Below are 16,209 nucleotides of genomic sequence, written 5' to 3' on the forward strand. Positions count from 1 at the left end.
AGAGAGAGGTGTTTACATACACTTGGACTTTTTAAAACTTTTACAGACTTCTGAGTCCATTTCCACTATGTGAGCAATCTACCAGGCCCTTAAAAATTAACTTTTCCAGATAGCTTCTCTCCAGAATGAGATTGCATTGTTAGAATTCCATGCAACAAAATATTCCTGGAGCATGATGGGGACAGGAAAGGGAGGATGAGGGAAAGTGAGAAGTGGAAGGACAAAATGCAATCCAAAGTCTTTCACAAAAGGATGCATAAAGCATACATATGCTGGTTTTGCTAGACTTCTGAAATACCAGACTTGCCATGCAGCACTGCAGCTATCCAACTTTCTCTCAGATGAGCTACCCTCACAGCCATCTCTGTCCACGGTTATCATGAAATTTCCTCGCCTGAACAAACTATACACATTTGAGAAAGACATGTATTAGAGCATTTAAGTTAGTTTGTTTACTGCAAGGGGTCCTCACCTGCTGATGTGGTTTTTGCATGTGTGATTCACTCTGTACTGGAAAAGGAGACTGAAAAGTTTGCTGCACAGGTGCTGTTGGCGGAATCACAGGCTGAGCCATGGGTGGAAACTGCGGGGTAGGCAGGAGACCAAAACCTGGCATTTGCCCATTAGGAGGAAGCGGAACCTTTGGAGAAGAAAAAACACGAAAAATTCCAGTTAGGAAAAAAACACCTCACATTAGCTTTCCCAGTCTGCTAAAGTTAAATTGTATCTCTGCTCCAAAGTCACAGTAAAAGACCAGAAGCCCGAGAAAGATGAAGTAGGTCAAGCGATTAGGTGTATAAAATGAAAATCTTGTTCTTCAAAGCTTGACTAGAGCAGAGAACAAAAAATATGTTTCTTGGGAAAGGTGGAGGGCTAAGCCATATTCACTCTTCACTAATAGGAACATCACTTCCTTATTTCTGCACCAAAGAAAACAACAAAAGATAGAAACCATAACACAACAGAAGGATAAGGGAAAACCCTGAAGTTACCTGGTGACGCATTGGATCCTGTTGTATTCCCATCATTCGCTGCTGAAAAGGATCCATATTTGGGAGTTGAGGAAATACTGGCTGTTGTATACCTTCTCCTGGAAATCCACTAAAACCAGTAATATTTTGGTGAGACAAGTCAGTAGATACACAGATTTTCTGCATTTATTTTACTTATTTCTATGTACATTTACACATTCTTGCTTCAAATTTAGACAAAAAATTTATCTTTATTATGATCCCATTTCCTCTCTAAAAAGTGAAAACAAAAAAAGGAGAAAGAGTGGCTTCCCTATCTTTTCTCCACTGTAAGAGTAGTCCTTTAACATTTAAAGAAATGCTACATAAAGGTTTAAGTCTCTCTTCCCCCTGTACTTATATGATCTTGCTAAAGATCTCAGTCTATGGAAATTTTTCATGAAGGTTATCTGCCTTAGGCTAACTTTCTTCCTTTCCAGTTCCTCTTTTGGGAACAAAAGAAGTAAGCCTTTTCCTCAAGGAAAATAAATTGGCCATAGTTTTGCTGGAAAAAAACCCACTTTAGTTTGGGAGGAATTTAGGGCAGAGGAGAAAGGGATATGTATATCACACAAGGATTACAGTAATGCCATTCATTTCCTGATTCAACACACAGAATGGACAGTGCTCAGGGAATTAATGAGGTCTGTGCAGTTAATAGGACCTGTTTACAGGATGCAGTTTGTGTAAGAAACTGAACAGGATTTCAGGAAGATAAAGGAATTTCATGGTGATGTGAAATGGAACTTTGCAGTATTTTAAGACACAGGTGCCATACAATTCTCAGATGATTCTGGACAGATCACTTTTTCAGATAGAATATTCCTGATTTTGTGTGCCCAAAATGAGACTACTGGAATCCAATCTTCAGAGGCATTTTACACAACTATAAGGTAATACGACAGAGGCTTTGAAGCGCTACTAACAGAACATAAACATGCTGAAAAGTCTAGTCCAATGATCTCTAGTTGGGCATACACAAGCAGTGCTTATGTTTGACCTACCTCATCTTTCTGTACTCCAGAGTTCCATCTGGATTATAGGGAAAATACTACCAATTTACTTAAAAGGCATTTTAATTAACTAATACTTGTGGAACATTAAAGTGCTAAAGGTGATAAACACAGTAAGAAAGCTAATGACAAAGTCAGTGATTCTGTTTTTGAGAGCAGGGTTTGGATGGCATATACAGAAAGTACGACATGGGGCCACATACTGAAGCAGGGAAAAAAGAAATATTGACTAACCCAGGTATTGAGCACCATCCAGCCTGTGCACTGAATGAGAGAGAGGTCCTGTGGAAAAAACTAGTATGTGATCATGTAATTTAAGACTTTATCATAATGCATATCAAAAGGGAAACAGGAGTCTGAGTTAGTTTGCATGGGTATTTAACGTTTGAGAACGTAAAGCTGCAAAGCCAATTTTAATTTTTTAAACAGTTAAAACTACCACAATGTTTGGAATAGCATCTTTTCCCCAGCCAGCGAAGCAATCCAGCTGATTACTAACAATGCCCTGGCACACTCAGTTGTGCAATAAAAACATGGAACTCATCTTGAAACCAAAACTGAGCTTTTCTCTACAGAACACATTCCTCAATCAATGATGCAACATGCCAAACCTATACTGCATCACCAAAGTAAAAAGACAAAAAAAACCAAACAAACAAACAAAAAAAAACCCAAACCCCACCAGAAGTTGTTAACAATGTTTTCACTTCGGACTATAACAGTTAAGCACTGAAGTAACTTGGAATTTTAATCAGCTTTCTAACCTAACGATTTTTTAGAACAAAGATTTGTTAATTTTATTATGACACAAAACTTACAAAGCTGGCTGAGAAACTGAAGGAGAAGGAGCTGAATCTTCTTTCTTTGAATCTTCCACTGCTTCTGGTTCATCATCATAGTCAAACCGATCTAGCAGCTTCTGAAAGAAATTGCATTGAGCCAACTATTTTTTCTGTATCTTATACAACTGGCAGCCAAAATATCCTTATTATCGAAGTCTTACTACGTATCTAATAGTGCTGGAATTAAAGACAAGGTTAGAATCAGAAACAAACAAACCAACCTACATTCTAATATAGAATCAGAAACTGTCCAAAACCAGTTTTAGTCAGCTTCAGAAAATGCAAAGGCTATAAAAACAGGAAGCCGACCTCCAAACGGAAAGAGAAGGAAGAAAATTTGCATCATTTTTCTCCTAACAAATGGAGGACATAGAGGCATCCATCAAACAGTCTTCTGCTGAACTGAAAAAGTTAAACACAAAGAACAAATGAAGACTTACTTTGTCAAATGATGTTTTTTGCTCAGGCGGTGGGAAAGCAGCTTTTTGTTCTGGTGGTTGTGCTGCTGTAGTTTTCAACTGAGCAGTAATAGCTTGAACCTGAGCCATCACAGTGTTATCTATGACCGGTGACTGGGGTTTTTGAGGCTGTTGAAAAGTCTGAAGAATTTGCTGAAGCTACAAAAACATAGATAGTATTAAGTATATATTCTTATATAAACACATACTACTGAAAGAGTTGTAGGATATAAATTTTACATCAAACCAGACTATGGCACAGGATGAACACCAACAACAATCTGACTGAACTATGGAGAACTTTCAGCAAGACCAAAAGTCAATTTTTAAATACTTCAGTGGCAAAATTCAGCAGATCCCAAGATTTACGTATTCAAGCCTTTCAACACTGCAAACATTTAAGTGGACTGAACAATAAAACAACATTTTGTTTGATATATTCCGCCTGTTCTTGAAACTTCGTAACTGCGTCAATTCAGAACTAATTATTTAGGAATATAGAACTGAATTTTCCTCAAACACCATAATTACTGGATAGAAGGGTCACAGATCATTCAAATACTGACTTTAACTCTTACAAGTTTTCCACTGAAGACCTTAGGGAGGCTTTTTGTTTTGCTTCAAATCAAGGATATTACTTCCATCATTTTTCCCCCTCATTTAACATAAAAACTGAAGTTAGAAGGGAACCGAATATAAACAGGTTACCTGTTGTCCTTGTGTTGTTTGAAACAACTGAGCTACAGCTGCAAAGGCATCAGAACTGGGCAACTGTGGCACAGTAGGTACTGAGTTAGCAGTAACTTGAGGGGGCTCCGAAGGAACCTTTGCTGGAGGGGGCGGCGAACCTAAGAGTTTCATAGGAATTGAGAAAGCGCTGTATTACTCCAAAACATTCATCTTACTCTTCAGTGTATACATCTACCTCCTCAAAACAAGTGCCTATCTGCAATACTCTATTTAACTCAAAAAGTCCTATCTAAACTACCCCAATTGCGTATTCTATTCATTTCGCCTTTAACTGCTCCATTCATTCCTCACATCTGCGCATTATATACACAAAGAAAGAAAACAAACAAAAATGGCCCATCTGAAAGCTAGTCCAGCATGGTATTTTACATCACAACTCCATGTTTGTAATTATACAATTTTAGAAAAGCTAAAAGAAAAACTATTAGTCAAACAGTGTTAAGCAATGCATATCAATACACTTAAAATGTTAGTTCTGGTTTCAAAGTTCTGGGCTCATTCTTTTGGATTAATATTTCAAATCAATCATCTAATAGTTCATTTTAAGAGCAACTGAGTTTCTCTTAATATTTGCTATTTTCTAGCAGTAACTCAACTTTTGCTTAAATGTCTGGTAATAATTAAAGGTTTTAAAAAATTTTTTCACAGGCAACTCTTTCTTTGATAAGGTTTGTTCACATGCCACTTTTGCACAGGCATAAGCCAAACCTGCATCTGATAGATAAATCCTCCTACCATAAAAATAGTTTTTACTAATTCTTCCAGGAAAAGACTCCCATTTCCACTGAGCTTTACTAAAACTGAGATCACATTTTAAGACATGCTATTAGCTTTGTCTACACATGCAGCTTTCCTATTCTCTTTGCTTTAGATTATAATGCCTTTTTTTAAAATAAACATTTTGCCAGGACAAAGTAAATTAGCAGCAATACCATCAATCCCCACCTGCTGTGAGCAAGTAACTATTCTTCAGCAAATATATTTTAATGGACTACTATAAAACTGTACAAGGAGACACAGTTAAAAACACCCCACAGATAGAAATATTTTTAGTCTGAGACACTAAGCAAATACGTTTGCTTCACAATACCAACTTCTTTAAAGCCATTCATCTGTTTGCAGTTTAAATAACTGCACTGTTGACATGCAGCAAGCAGAGACAAACATGTTGAATAATATTTTCCCAGAAGTCAGATGCTACATAAAGATACCGCAAAAAGATACGTGATTGTTTTTAAATACAAATTAACTCCCAAATTATTTCCTGTATATATTCAGAAGGATATTTGCTTGCTCAAGGAAGAAAATTTGCATTTCTCTCTCTCTCTCTTTTTTTGGCTAAACAGACTTTGTAGCATTATGAGCTAAACAGATTCTATTTCACATAATGCATTAATATATTTATTATTATTCATTAGCATATTTATTTCAGGGCCAAATTATCCCCTCTGGTGGAATAATCTCACTGAAATCAGTAATTCTGTACATGAAAGTCTATGCAGAAGGCACCCAACCTGCTACCTGCTAGTGCTGAGACAAAGATGGAAAAATAGTGCCACTCACCTGTCATATCAGAATGAAACTGTATAGCCACCAGTCTGCACCCAAGCTCAGATGCTAAGACATTCACTCCCCCTGCCTTGCCATGTTTATAAAGCATGTCAATAGGATATGCTTTCCTAAACATCACTGGAGACAATTTCACTTATGCTATTGTGCATCATTATTTTGTTGTCTGTAACCACACCTCACTCACTCCATTACATTTTTTGCCAGTCCTACATGAGCGCAATAAATAAGGAGGTTACCAAAGCTAAGTCTGAAATATAGAGTGCAAACTCAAAAAGAAGGCTGTCCAGAGAAAGAGAGAATTGTCATATGCGTATTCTCATCCAGAATTCGGTAACCTCACTACCAGCTTTTTATGCAGCATAAAATAGGTCAGTGAAAATACTGTGGGCAGGTCATCATTACCTTAGTCTTTAGGTCAGTGGTTTTCAACTAGTAGCCCATGTAAAAAGCCTACTGCCAGGCATAAATTTACTGTTCAAGATTTTGGATTTGAAACACCATTTAAAATGTTCCAGGGCTGCATACTGAAAGAGACTGACAGCTGTTGCTTTCAGATACTAAGTTGAATCAAAGAAAGATGAAGCTCTTAACATGTAAGATCACGCTTTACTTATCCAGATTCTAACATTTAAAAACTGACATCAGAATTATAAAACTGAGAAACAACGGAAAAATATTTCAGACCAAAAGAAAAAAAAATTAAAGATTTTTTTTAAGAGGGCACACTGAAGTAATCTGTAAGTAAGGTGTGCACATATGTATGTATATATGCATACACATGATAGAAATTTCAGATATTTTCCAAGTGTTCACATTCTGATAATTTCTGAAGTACAGTATCAGCGTTTATTTAGAATGAGTTCAGCTGCTCCACATAATTGTGACAACAAAGTTGAATTTATCAGTATGCTACTGTTGAAACTAATAGTAGGGGCTTTAATGGGAAAGCAAACAAGCTATTATCATTCACCCTTTTAGAAAGAAGAAGTTAAAATGTCATTCATACCTTCATTATTAGTAGCATTTTCTGTCATTGGTGCAGTGGCACTAGTTCCTGCTGCCATATCCAGAAGAGGTTGAATTATTTCAATTTTAAATACTCCGTTTTTCTGCCAAAGGTTCAGGACACGCACTATTTTACTCTGTTGAAACAAAAGCAAGCACCAACGCTAAATACAACTTTCCTAATTCACAAACTCCAAATTTATCCTCTGTACGCTGAGACGAAACGTTTGAACAGTATAGGAGTTCAACATAATCAGGCACACCTATTTAACAACCCCTACATTGTCACATAGGTCAGCAAGACCTTTTACATGGCAAAGATAAAAACTGCCAACTTGTTTTACTATCCGCTTTAATAAAAATCAACTTGTGCCATTTTTCTAACACTGTTCTAGCCAGTCAGAAAATCCAGGTATGATATACAACAGAGGAAGTCACATCAACCCCACCATCCCATCATTTCTTCACAGATGGTCATAAAGGAGTGAAACAGACAACAGATACGACAAAAAAACCCATAGAAAATGCAGATGAGCTGGAAAACCCTAATGAAGAGAGGGGCAATTAGACCATAAAACACTAGAACAAAGCTTTAAAGTTAGATAGAAGATGGTTTGCTTGAATTTTTTTCTACTAACCAAATCAATTCTATGTTGACACCAGACAACCCATCTCCATCATTATTCAAAAGATCAGGAAAGCAAGTGGAAAACATTCTAACTGATCACTGCAGAAAGATTAAATTAGAACCTCTGATTGCCAGCTGTTATTTTAAGCTCATTTCTTTTTTTAACATTAAGAACAATGAAGCTTTCAGAAACAAGCTGGAAATTAGTCTTTCCTTCTTTAGCTCAGTATTAAACAATAATACCTAACTACATGTGCTGCTTCAGTTGGAACATGCAAACAGGTAAAAGTCAGAATACAGGTTATATTGACATACCTGTCCTTTTTGTATACTTGGTCATCTGACTTGCACACATATATGTTTTAAGTACTTTTTACTTCTACTGTAGCTGCTAAGAATGAATCCATTCTGTTCCTTCTCGTTTCAACAATAAAATGCCTTCCTGTGACTCAGTTATATACACCCATGCAAATCCACCTATACTTTCATAAGCTAAATGATTAAAGAATTTCACAAACTGTTTCCTACAATAAGATCAGTTAGAGAGAAACCTGAAATGGCTATTTTTAAATAAGATTTTGGTCTTAATAAAAACAGTTAAAACAGCAGCATTTTTTTTGGCTTTGGGTATTCTATCTCCCCAGAAGATCTGAAAGTAATATGAAGGTCAAAAAACAAATAAATTTAATACTCTTGTTTTCAGTCACATATTAATCTTACAGAAAGACTGTTTTTAAAAAAAAAAAGTATCATCCTCTTTGGGTATCAACCATAGTTGTTGTGTATCTGCAGATCAGGTTTTTTGTTTAGGTACTGGAAATCCATTAAAGCAAGCATGTTATAAATAGTATTATTCCCCTAGTGGAAAGCATCTTAATTATTTTAGCAGTGAGATATTAGGTAGTTCCGTGAAGGAGACAGATAGTCTAATTCATTTAGATGAACAAAATGGTAACCACAAAGACAAAAAGAAGGGACTGCTCTATTTCACCACAGTATTAACCCAGAAGCTCCAGAATATCAGATTCAAGGCCTAAAGGTCTAAATGTTCTACATTAGAAAACTACAAAGCATCAAAGCCTTTCAAAAGCTTAGTTAGAAAGTTAGGGGAAAAGTCAGTTAGAAAAAGAGTATTTTGCTCTTACAGTACTACGGTTAAGAAAAAGAGCGAGTAGGTGATTTTCTGGAAACCAGCTGGCAACTTCTAAAACACGCTTATCTTGGCAGTCTTTTGAAATTGTTCTGACAGGGGGTATAAAAGCCATCTTCTGTTGGTAGCAACCCAGACCATCATGAATTCAGGATACTTTCTGAGCCTCTGTTCTACCAGCAAGTACAGCAAAACTAAGAAAACCAAGGACTTAAACCAGTTCTGACGATGGAGAGCAGCAATGAAATTCTCAAGTATGGGATTTGTAAACACTGAAGAAATCAACATGATGATTTCCTTAGAAAATATTTGGGAGCACCGCCTTCACTGCCTACAATACCAGGGCTTCTCCTATAACACTTTGTTTTGTGGGAGACACAACCTTCCTCAGTGTTCCTGAAGGAGCCTCAAGAAGAAAAGTTTTGGCATAGTCACACACATTGTTGAAGTGTCTGCATACGCAAAACAAAACCGATGAAGTTAGGCAAAATAAATATTTTAACTAGAACTTTCATTTAACTATCACCTTTGATAATCATTCTCAGCATGTTTTACCTTTCATATAACAACATTTACTACCATGGACATAGAGAATCACGAAATTAGCTTTCACATAAGTGGAAACACTGAAGTAGCACTGTTATCAATTCACAACAACACTTGGGAAATTACAGTTGTACCTTGTCTTCAGATGGACAGAGATACAAATACTGGAATGTGGCAGTAATATTTTTAGAGAATCTTGGCCCAAAAACATCTTTGTCCGTTCCAAACTGGTGACGAGACTGACGAACAATAGAGTCAATAACATACAATCCAGGGACTTTATACTCCGGTTTGCACTGAAAACATAAAAATAATTTTCCATTATGCAGTGATACTAACAAGGTAACATTCATTCACCTTAGATCCTTACACGAAATCTATACTTAGTATACTTGGGTAGAAAAAAAAAAGTTAATTTGTTTTATGTAGAATTCTCTTAGTGCTTTACTTTTGTTTGTTTATAGAAATGGAAAAGAAAGGAGAAAAACGTGCTTTCACATTTGGGATAGAGTAAATATACCCAGATAGCTTGAAGCAGCCTTTTTCTTCTCAATCACTGCTTTTAAAGTACCTTTAGCTTGACAACATGTGACAGCAACAACAGGTATACTACATTACAGTACAGATTGTCACAACTCCGCTATCAAGCTACTTCACACTCAATGCACTGAACTACTTCTACCAACTCTATTCTCCAGGATTTAAGGCAAAGTCTTTCTCTTTGGAGGTCTCTGAAGGACTTTGAATGAAAAAGAGTATTTTTCCTGTTCACTCAGAGGAACTTCTTTAGGCAGCATGATAGTTTGGTTTTAGTGAGTATTACATTCTAGCCTGTTGTTCTACATGTGTACTGTATGTACAAGCATGCAAACTGTATTTTCTGAAAATATGTATTATCTCAGCCAGTGAAAATTAATTTGAAGTTCAGTACCTCCAGTTTCCTCCCCAGTTGCTGGGTAGAGCAGGAAGGAGGAATTTCACAATTTTTTCTATTCTCCCCTTCTTAATGTAGTACAGAAAACTAAAATAAGGAGATTATATAGACAAAGAGATACCAAAATGTACAAAATCCTAACAAAACAGAATTTCCTCCCTCAATCCCTGAGCAACAGAAGCCTTTTTGGTTATTTACTACCATTATTAATAATATCTAGTAATGGATGCAGACAACATCTTTATCAGTAGATTATTTTTTATTTTTTACCTTTTTGATAAACTTCTCTACAATCTGGACAACATGCTTGTAGAGCTGGAAAATAAATACATAAATTAATTTATCATCTACTCAACAGTGGCACATCATTTTAGAAGTATTTTAACTCTTTGTGCTTACTACCATTTAGGAAGGACTACAAAATATTGTAGTCACATTCTAAAAACAAGTATGTTATCAAGCTAAGTTAATCAAGCACAGATAAAAAGATTTCATGGGGGGAACAGACAGAAACAAGCCATCCTTTCTGTCAGAAGTGTGTCAGTGTGTACACAAAAGACATATTGCTTCTAGAGTATTAGTGACAGCCTTCTGGATTTACTTTCCAAGCAAGTCTGCTATGTTGTCATATGCTAAGGTGCAGTTGCATCCTGCACTATTTAAAATTTTGTGACATAGAAATCACAACACCCTAGAGGGCGTAGCATTAAAAAGCAATGATTCAAAAAAATCAAGCTGGCATTATCCTACTAGTCTAAAACCAAGAGATGACATTCACCACCCACTTGTTTCTAGATAACATTCTTAACACCAACTAGAATAAAACATCCATGAAGCGAAGACTGGGAAATCCAGAGATGCATTTACTTAAAAGTAAAATAATAAAACATTGCTACTGTTACAGTTTCATGTTTGTTCTATTGTACTTTACCTTAATAGCTTTAATGGCAGCTTTTGTGATGAGAATCATTTTTGCTCGAGAAATAGGAGGTTTCATCTCCATCAGCGAAAAGAGCTAAACAGAGAAAACACATATTAAAAATGTATTCTGAAGTTTAAGCAGTTAACAAAAAGACAACATTTCAGAGAACTGATTGATTACTGACATTCCACACTATGTATCACCACAATGCTGGCTGGCCCTTGAAACAAAGGGACTAACAGGCAGATCTTTCTAGGCAATGTTCAAAGCTATCTTCCTTGTGAACTAACCCGTAATTCACTAATTTACCAGATTTTGATAATGCTGCTGTCATAGTTCCATTTGTGTCTAAAAATTAGTATCTGCTAACTTATGGTACAGGTACCTCTAACTTATGGTATGGGAACTTGCTATTTTACAAAAACAATATAAAACAGAAATAACTGTGGCTTGATTTAAATTAGCCTGAGTATTTGCTTACCAAATAGAAATATTAGGACAGCCCTACAGATAGCTAGACTGACATAATCCTATAATCTTAAAATAATGTGCACAGAAGTATGACAACTTTCATCCATCAAGGCAATCAAATCAATACTAAGTTTTCAAATTATCCCGCTATATACAGGCATTGCAAATGTCTTTAAACGGAGATGTTTACCATGTCATTTGCTATGACCATACCATATTATTATTATTAAAATTAACTGCACCAACTGTTTTGGAGAATCCTCTGCACTATTCTCCATACTGATGTCACCCACTGGAAAAGTTCAACGGCAGAGTTTTCAGAAGTCACTAGTCTTTATGGACGACAGTTTGAGGTATTCTGTGAACCCGACTTACAGAATAATTCTGATCTCCCTTCCATAAACACAGCCCAGGCACACTATTTCAAAGAGTTTTAATCATATAAGAAGTTAAGAAGAGTGCTATTCTGTTAAGACCATTAAGCACAAAAAGGGATTCTGCTGTGCTAGATTTAAAGTCTTTTTTTTTTTTTAAAAAAAGTCTGAATTCACAGAAAGCATAGTCTATATTCAAAACATGTAGGATACAGGTAGGATGTTCAGCTCTTCAAATCAGGAAGTGCGACTCTAAGCATTCTTCCCCAAACTTCATTTTCACAAATAGCATCACCATGACTTATCTCTCATGTGTGAGAAAACATATTACAAAACACTTTCAAAAAGTCTTGAACCTAGGCATTCAGAAAAGACACTGCTCTGTCTTCCAGTATTGACCATAACTCTGAAAAGAAGTATTAGCTTCACATTTCAGAAACCATGAGAAACTAAAACTTGCACACAGAACCATCAGAGCTGATGAAACGTCCATGAAGGGCTGAACACAGGAAGCTGAGGGAAGAGGGATTCATTTTCCTCAGGACCCCAGCACCACCTGAATAGCATGACATTCTGATTGTACTTTGCTTCCTGTAGAGCATTTTAAGAGAATAGGGAAGTAAGGGATTTGAGGAGGTTTGCTTTTAAATAACAGTCCCACAGTCTGTCACTCATAAGCATGCATGCACACACACCAGAAGACACCAAAATCTAATGCACATTTCACCACTTTCCAGACCACTCTGCCTACTTTGGATCTACAGTGAATTCTATATACTCCATAAGCTGCTGTTGTAATTTCACATCGTAAAATAACCAGTTGCAAAAACTACACCGTATGCAATGCTATGTTTTTACAGCGTACTGTGCACACTGCCATTCTATAGTAATTAGACCTGGAAGCATAATCCACACTGGCTTGTCAGGACCATTCTCTCTTCTCCAATCTTCCTTCCCATCTTCCAAGCAGAACATCCCAGTACTACTTTTTAATTCTTCCTTCTACATCACAACTCATGGTTAGGTGCTCTGCTTCATTAAGTATTATTTTCTATTCTTCCCATAAACTTAACTTCCTATTTAAGCTGTGGCTTACTAAAGGTAGAATCATTATATTGTCATGATTTGTGTAGTGCAAGAAACCATGGAGATCTTCAACATTTCCTACACACACATAATCATTTTTACCTTGAAATAGTCCCCACAAATCATAGAAAAAATGGGTTTGCATTACATAATTTGATTCTGCTCTTCACAATAAAGAAAAAATAGACCCCTTGAATACTAGCCAAAAATGTCATCAATTATTTGCCACAAAGCAAAATAAGAGAATAAAAGTATCTTCATTTGAGAGTATAATGGAAATTAAGATGTCACTTAAAAATTTATCTCTTATTTTTCTATTAATTTAAAGTTCCAAGATACTTGTGAGGTGACCAACTTACACAGATTTATCCACTGTATCAGCTAAGGAAAAAACCAATGCAGAAGATAAAAAAATTTGGCCAAGTATTTAAAGGCAAGTAAAGTGACAACCAGACTTTCAGCAATACAAAATGAAAGCCTTACACCAATAAAATACAAAGAGTAAGCAAGAAGGTATTTACTTTCTGAATTCAATCCCTATTCCAGTAGATATGAAAGAAGAAAAATTGTCCTTCAAGACAGTGGTAGCCAGATACCTTTTCCAACACCAACATCAAGCCAAGACCATGACTTTTCATTACTAATCTCCATAAAAGGCAAGTTCTAGTGCCAGAATGTTTAATTTTTAAAGCCATTCAAGCTGTAAGGCATACAGCTAACATCCCTGCTTCCTGAGAAATGACAGTACGGACAAAAAAACCTGTCAGATAAAAGACAGAAGGAGAGAGGTGTCTGTGAGTTGACTTGTTTTTTAAAAAAAGCTTGATTTCAATTTCAAATAATATTTCTTTAGAATAAGTGCAAAGATTCTTGACTAATAAAGTCAGTGCTATTATTAAAACTCAGGAAAATCTGTTTTAAGAGGTAATCAAAGACAAAAAAAAAAAAATTTCCCAAAACCCAACACCCACAAACAAACCACCAGAAGGCTCGACGAATGAGATGGAGGAGGAAAAAAGGAGCCAACATTAAGACAGGCACTCCATATCTTCTCCTTTACACACCAAGAAGCAACTGGTCCTCCAGAAAAAGGAGCCAGTCCCATACAACAAGAACAAAGAAGCCAGTGTGAAAGCAGCACTTCAGCGTTCGTAGTTCAGGAACACAACCGAGGAGAACCAGGAAACTGGGAGAACTCATAGCAGGACAGAAGGTGACAATAAACAAGTGGCAGCAAAAAATAGAAAGAAGTGTCTCAAAAAGTATCCCAAGAATGACCAGGGGAAAAAGAAAAAAAAAAAAAATCCAAGGAGAAAGAAACTGCCAGAGGGCAGGAAAAAGGGAAATCGTTGAGATGCACTGACATAGCCAGGGAGGATGCAATAAAGAATATGGTAGCTTGTAGAAGTCATTAATTAAAGAACATGAGAGGCTGAAATTTAGGCTAATAAGGCAGGAATAAACAACAGCTTTGGAAGAACAGGATTGAGCAGATCACTGTAAATTGCTCCTTTGCTGTCACAGACAGCACTCTGGGCAACAGCAACAAAAACATAGTAAAAGCAATGAGGTCAGTACACACAGATATTACTAGCTCAGGATGAACTACAGCTTAAACATTCATCAAACTGAGATGCAAATATTTTTATATATAAATATACATACAGATATATACACACATATATGTATATGCATATATATGTGTGTGCGTATAGAGATATATATGTATTCTGCCCTCTCTTCACACACACCCCCATCACTATCTCTTAGAATAGTGCATCAAAACTTTGTTGCCTTTTTAAATTTTCATAAGATTTTAGAATAGCAAATAACTATTTTAAAGCTGATTTTTATTTAATTTTCAGTATCATAGTTACATGTGTCAAAACCATGTTTTAAAGACAGGTAAACCTAACAACGTTTCTAGTTCCTCGTGGATTTTCACTGTTAGAAGGGGAAACTGTTCAGTAAGATGCCCATGTACTTTACATTTGCATATGTTCAATTTGACTTGGATCTTTTTTCCCAAACCAATATATGAAAAAAAAACCCAAAAACTGTTTTCAGAGGACCATCCTTCCAATAATACATCTAATTCCTCAAAGGGCACCAGATCAGAAATATGATGAATGTAACAACAGCAACAATAATTTGCAGCTTGAGAGTGTTTCCAGTGTACTTCCTCACAACAGGAGCCTGTCCCCAGAATGCTCTGCCCTCTAAAGCTTGACCGGCTAGAAATGACTTGCTGCTTTTACCAATCATAACTGGATGTCTGGAGAAAAAAAACAGCTCCTAGTTGCTCCCTACCTTCCTTCCCCATATAGTGACACCACTGGCTAAAGAAAAAAGCAGGAGTTTAGCTCTGCCTCTATTTCTACTGCCCACTGCCCCCAATCCATTCATTTGGCAATTAAAACTACCCAGGGTATCCCATTCACTAGGATGGGGGAGTACCGTAAAGCGAGAGACAGCAGGGGAAAAGAAATGAAGTGAAACTTTATTTTTACGTAAGAACCAATTAATCCAAGGACTATTCAAGACTTGTATCTTTATTCAGTTTTCACAATTTCAGTAGTTGAAGAAGAATTCTCTCCTGCTGTCTGCATGGATTCTTTCACACACAAGGAAAAACGAAAGTAGAAAAACTAGTAGAAAGCTTAGCCACAAAATGTTACCAAATCATTAGGGCAAGATCATAAGAAAAACTTCCCTATTTCAGTTATAATAGTCTCACCTGTTGAAAGTAGTATGAAAAAAAAAAAACCACACTTTTGTTTTACACAAGCTCTAGCTTAGGATACAATTTCAATTTAAGAATTTCCAAACATTTCTGGAACCTCCCTCCTTATATTTCAAAGTCTGTGCACTGTAGCTGCACGAAGCATGTTTTTAAAAGGAATCGTTTCTTTGTTGCTCCATATCAACCCATGTACTACAAAAAAGTGAAGATATTACAGAGCCTACTAAACTCAAGCCACAATACAAAATATTGATTCAAGAGTATTTCCGCATACTTTTCACAACAGTACGGAAGTACGGGAAAAAATATCCATAAAGCCAAGAACCTCAAAGTCATAAAAATCACCTGCTCATTTTCAGGCTAATAAATGCAATTAAATAACAAAGATGAGCCACTCATTAAACCATAGCAGATAGCAAAAGGGAGACTAACCATATTCCCTGTTATTTAAAGAACAAGCTAGTAACCACCCCCAAATTAAAATTCAATGTAAAGTACAGAAGTACTACAGTAAACACGTGGCAGGAGTGAACTAAGAAGGCCTTCCAACTCAAACTGTAGAACCTGCTCCAGTTCATAAGCCCTGGGTGAGGTGTACTAGGAGGGGTGGGTAACGGAAGAAGGAATAGGATGATGGCCTTTAGTTTTCAGTCTTTCAAGCAGCAAGTTAGTAATTTCTGCCATTCTACAACTAATGCCCTTTGA

General features: G+C 36.3%; 1 protein-coding gene across 4 annotated transcripts in view; it reads right to left on the reverse strand.

Moving 5' to 3' along the window:
* Window positions 1-16,209, reverse strand: part of SCAF4 (SR-related CTD associated factor 4) — a 47,484-nt gene that overhangs the window by 24,691 nt on the left and 6,584 nt on the right. Inside the window, exons 2-11 of one of the 4 annotated variants that reach the window (XM_075517395.1) lie at window positions 10,840-10,923; window positions 10,179-10,223; window positions 9,109-9,270; window positions 6,652-6,787; window positions 4,032-4,171; window positions 3,306-3,482; window positions 2,842-2,939; window positions 2,258-2,305; window positions 993-1,101; window positions 473-640 (exon numbers count right to left, since the gene is read on the reverse strand). In XM_075517395.1, the coding sequence (XP_075373510.1) occupies window positions 473-640; window positions 993-1,101; window positions 2,258-2,305; window positions 2,842-2,939; window positions 3,306-3,482; window positions 4,032-4,171; window positions 6,652-6,787; window positions 9,109-9,270; window positions 10,179-10,223; window positions 10,840-10,923 (1,167 nt within the window). Of the gene's footprint in view, window positions 1-472; window positions 641-992; window positions 1,102-2,257; window positions 2,306-2,841; window positions 2,943-3,305; window positions 3,483-4,031; window positions 4,172-6,651; window positions 6,788-9,108; window positions 9,271-10,178; window positions 10,224-10,839; window positions 10,924-16,209 lie in introns of all 4 variants that reach the window. The other 3 variants (XM_075517390.1, XM_075517412.1, XM_075517403.1) reach the window with 3 other exon arrangements.

Source organism: Mycteria americana, chromosome 1 (genome assembly GCF_035582795.1).
Source record: "Mycteria americana isolate JAX WOST 10 ecotype Jacksonville Zoo and Gardens chromosome 1, USCA_MyAme_1.0, whole genome shotgun sequence".
Taxonomy (NCBI): domain Eukaryota; kingdom Metazoa; phylum Chordata; class Aves; order Ciconiiformes; family Ciconiidae; genus Mycteria; species Mycteria americana.